Source organism: Vespula pensylvanica, chromosome 11, assembly GCF_014466175.1.
Source record: "Vespula pensylvanica isolate Volc-1 chromosome 11, ASM1446617v1, whole genome shotgun sequence".
Lineage (NCBI taxonomy): Eukaryota > Metazoa > Arthropoda > Insecta > Hymenoptera > Vespidae > Vespula > Vespula pensylvanica.
The window spans coordinates 6,474,289-6,476,798 of NC_057695.1; the positions used below are offsets into that span (position 1 = coordinate 6,474,289).

The 2,510-nt window shown below is 37.8% G+C and overlaps 1 protein-coding gene across 1 annotated transcript in view; it reads left to right on the forward strand.

The window, feature by feature from the left end:
• Nucleotides 1-1,521: 1,521 nt before the first annotated feature.
• LOC122632883 (tyrosine-protein kinase-like otk) overlaps nucleotides 1,522-2,510 on the forward strand; it is a 70,652-nt gene continuing 69,663 nt past the window's right edge. The window contains exon 1 of the mRNA XM_043820161.1: nucleotides 1,522-1,735. Coding sequence (XP_043676096.1) covers nucleotides 1,690-1,735 — 46 coding nt within the window. The 5' untranslated portion in view covers nucleotides 1,522-1,689. The remainder of the gene's footprint in view (nucleotides 1,736-2,510) is intronic.

Sequence of the window (2,510 nt, forward strand, 5' to 3'; positions counted from 1 at the left end):
CGTTCATTTTCTCTCGTACTATTTTGAGATTAATTCTGTTCCACGTCGGTAAATTTATCGGTCGATAAGTTTACCGATCGATATACAATTCTTTTTTTTTTTTTTTTTTTTTAATAAAGAAGAATCAAGTTAGAAGGCACGTACGATAAACCTTGATGATTTTCACGACGTGCGAATCAGTTTTAATGTAAACTAGCAAAAAATTGAGAATTAATATGTAAAGTATAAAAAAAAGCTATGTACATATATATATATATACATATTTACGTATGTATATATATATTTATTATATATATACAGTTACTGTAGGATTGTAAGTACATATGTGACTGTTTAGACCGTTGTTACATGAAATATTATACGTAATGATACGAATAAGGAAGGAACAACGATGAACATGTCTTAAACTGTATGAAAATAATATATCGAATTTGAATTGTAAATCCTCTTGACTTTCTCTCTCGTACAATGTTTATCTTCGTTGTTTCATTTGGAGTTTCAATCAAAACAATTCGATTGTATTCCATTTACAACCGATACTATTTATAAGCATTGTATTCGTATAAACCAAGAGAACAAACGTTAATATTTTCGTTCGAATGACATTGCTAAGTAGATACAACAGGAATCTCTCTTGTTCACATTTTATAACGTCTTACCATCGAAGAGTAATAGTATATATATGAAACGTTACCGACGATATCCCGATTATTTCGTTATTGTTAGAAATTTATAGCGGTTAAAAAGATGTAAAAAAGAAAACAAGAAAAAAAAAACGAAAGAAAAGAATAGAAACGATAAGAAAAATATCATAGAAAATAATTTCCTTTATTATCGGCACACATAAGTCAAACTTATCGATCGAACCGAAAACGTAAGATCATCTCTTCTTTATCGACGATGAAAAGATTAAACGAGGCAACAAGAAAGAGAAAGAGGAACAAATACGAACGAAGAGAACACAGACAGAGACAGAGATAGAGACAGAGATAAGAGAGAAAGAGAGAGAAAGAGAGAGAGAGAGAGAGAGAGAGAGAGAGAGAAAGAGAAAGAAAGAGAGAGTAAAGATTGCGTCAGCGCGAAGCGACGCCAAGCGGCAGTCGGGAAAGTTTCGAGCGCATAAAGAAGAGTGAGACAGTATGCAGCAGCAGTATCACATACGACAGTGGTGGGGGAAGGTATATCGAGGGTCGCGTATCGCGAGGGGTCGCGTCAAGTTGGCGTGGGTCACCGGCCGCAGTACCGCGCGTCGCTTCGTCTCGTTCGATTCGTTTCCCTTTCGTTCTAGTCGTCTCGTTCTCGCTTTGTGTCCTCTTCTCTCGTTTTACTCCAAAGAGAGGTTAGCAGTCACACAGTGCAAGGTAGAGGTTTCGCGACGGAGAACACTTATCGTTTAAGAGAGAAAACATGACGGTTACTTGAGGCGTCTCGAAGAATTCCAAAAAGAGAAAAAAAAATAATAAAAAAATACAAAAGAAACTAAGAAAAAAAAGAGAGAAAAAAGAAACAAACAACAAGTAAAACGAAGTATCGTGAAGAATTAGAGGTTTGGATATCGTTGTCCTTCCTCTCTTTTTCTCTTTCTCTCTCTTTTTCTCTCTCTTTCTTTCTCTCTTTCTCTTTCGTTGAGAAGGAATAGTGGTGGTGGTGGTGGTGGCAGCAGCGAGTCTCGAGGGAAGTACGAAAAGGATGCGGTGCATCGAGTCGTTGGCGTTCCTCGTCCTATGCCTGCTGCGTGAGTACCACATATACATATATATATATACACAACTTACATATATATATATATATATATATATGCTTGCATACATAGAGATACGTAACGTACTAACGTACAACATTACGACTACGATTCTTTTTCTCTCCCCCGAGTGAGCGACGCGAGCTTTCTTACTCTCACTCTCTTACTCTTACTCTCTCTCTCTCTCTCTCTCTCTCGCTCTCTCTCTCTGTCTCTCTCTCCTTCATTCTGCAGTGCAGTGGACGAACGAGGGGATGAATCACGGGGCTCGAGCGAGGAAAAAAATGATCGTTCCGAACGATACTCCTTTTTTGCATAGAGATATTGTACTATAGTTTATTCTCTCTCTCTCTCTCTCTCTCTCTCTCTCTCTCTCTCTCTCTTTCTAACGAAATGAAGGCCTTAAATCATCCAATATCTCTCTCTCTCTCTCTTTCTCTTTTATCGACTTTCCTATAACCTCACTATCGAGCCAACCTTTTTTCTTCCTCTCATAAATTCCTCAGTCCTCTCTCCTCCCTTCCTCATTCTCTCTCTCTCTCTCTCTCTCTCTCTCTCTCTCTCTCTCTCTCTCTCTCTCTCTCTTTTTTTGTTTCTTTCTCTTTCTCTCTTTTACGAAGCAACGAAGCGAAGGAAGCTCGTTCTTTGACCATATTAACGCGAGAAAGCTCTTTTTTTCGTCTTCTTCTTCTTCTTCTTCTTCTTCTTCCTCTTCTTCTTCTACTACTTCTTTCTTCTCTCTGTCTTTTTTTTTCTCTTCTTTTTCTCT